This window comes from Eimeria mitis, genomic scaffold, assembly GCF_000499745.2.
Source record: "Eimeria mitis Houghton genomic scaffold, Emh_scaff126, whole genome shotgun sequence".
Taxonomy (NCBI): Eukaryota; Apicomplexa; class Conoidasida; order Eucoccidiorida; family Eimeriidae; genus Eimeria; species Eimeria mitis.
In genome coordinates, this window is record NW_013568477.1 from 14,529 (window position 1) to 14,794 (window position 266).

Genomic DNA, 266 nt, shown 5'->3' on the forward strand with positions numbered 1-266 from the left:
ATGCAAGCTCTGCCTTCACACCAGAAGAAACAGAGACATCATCATGCTGCTGCTGCTGCTGCAGCTGCAGCAGCCGCTGCTGCTGCTGCTGCTGCTGCTGCTGCGGCAGGTGGTGCTGCTGCTGCTGCTGCAGCAGCTGCTCTGCTTCTGCTGCCGAAATGGCTCCCCACCGCAGCAGCTGCTGCACCCGGGCTTCGCGCACACACCTCAACACCTGCAGCAGCAGCAGCAGCAGCAGCAGCAGCAGCAGCAGCAGCAGCAGCGGC

General features: G+C 63.9%; 1 protein-coding gene across 1 annotated transcript in view; it reads right to left on the minus strand.

Moving 5' to 3' along the window:
* The window catches only part of EMH_0089340 (zinc finger (C3HC4 RING finger) protein, putative), a gene marked incomplete at both ends in the record, with an annotated part of 4,073 nt that overhangs the window by 110 nt on the left and 3,697 nt on the right, over positions 1-266 (minus strand). Inside the window, one exon of the mRNA XM_013494714.1 lies at positions 4-214. Within this exon, the coding sequence (XP_013350168.1) occupies positions 4-214 (211 nt within the window). The remainder of the gene's footprint in view (positions 1-3; positions 215-266) is intronic.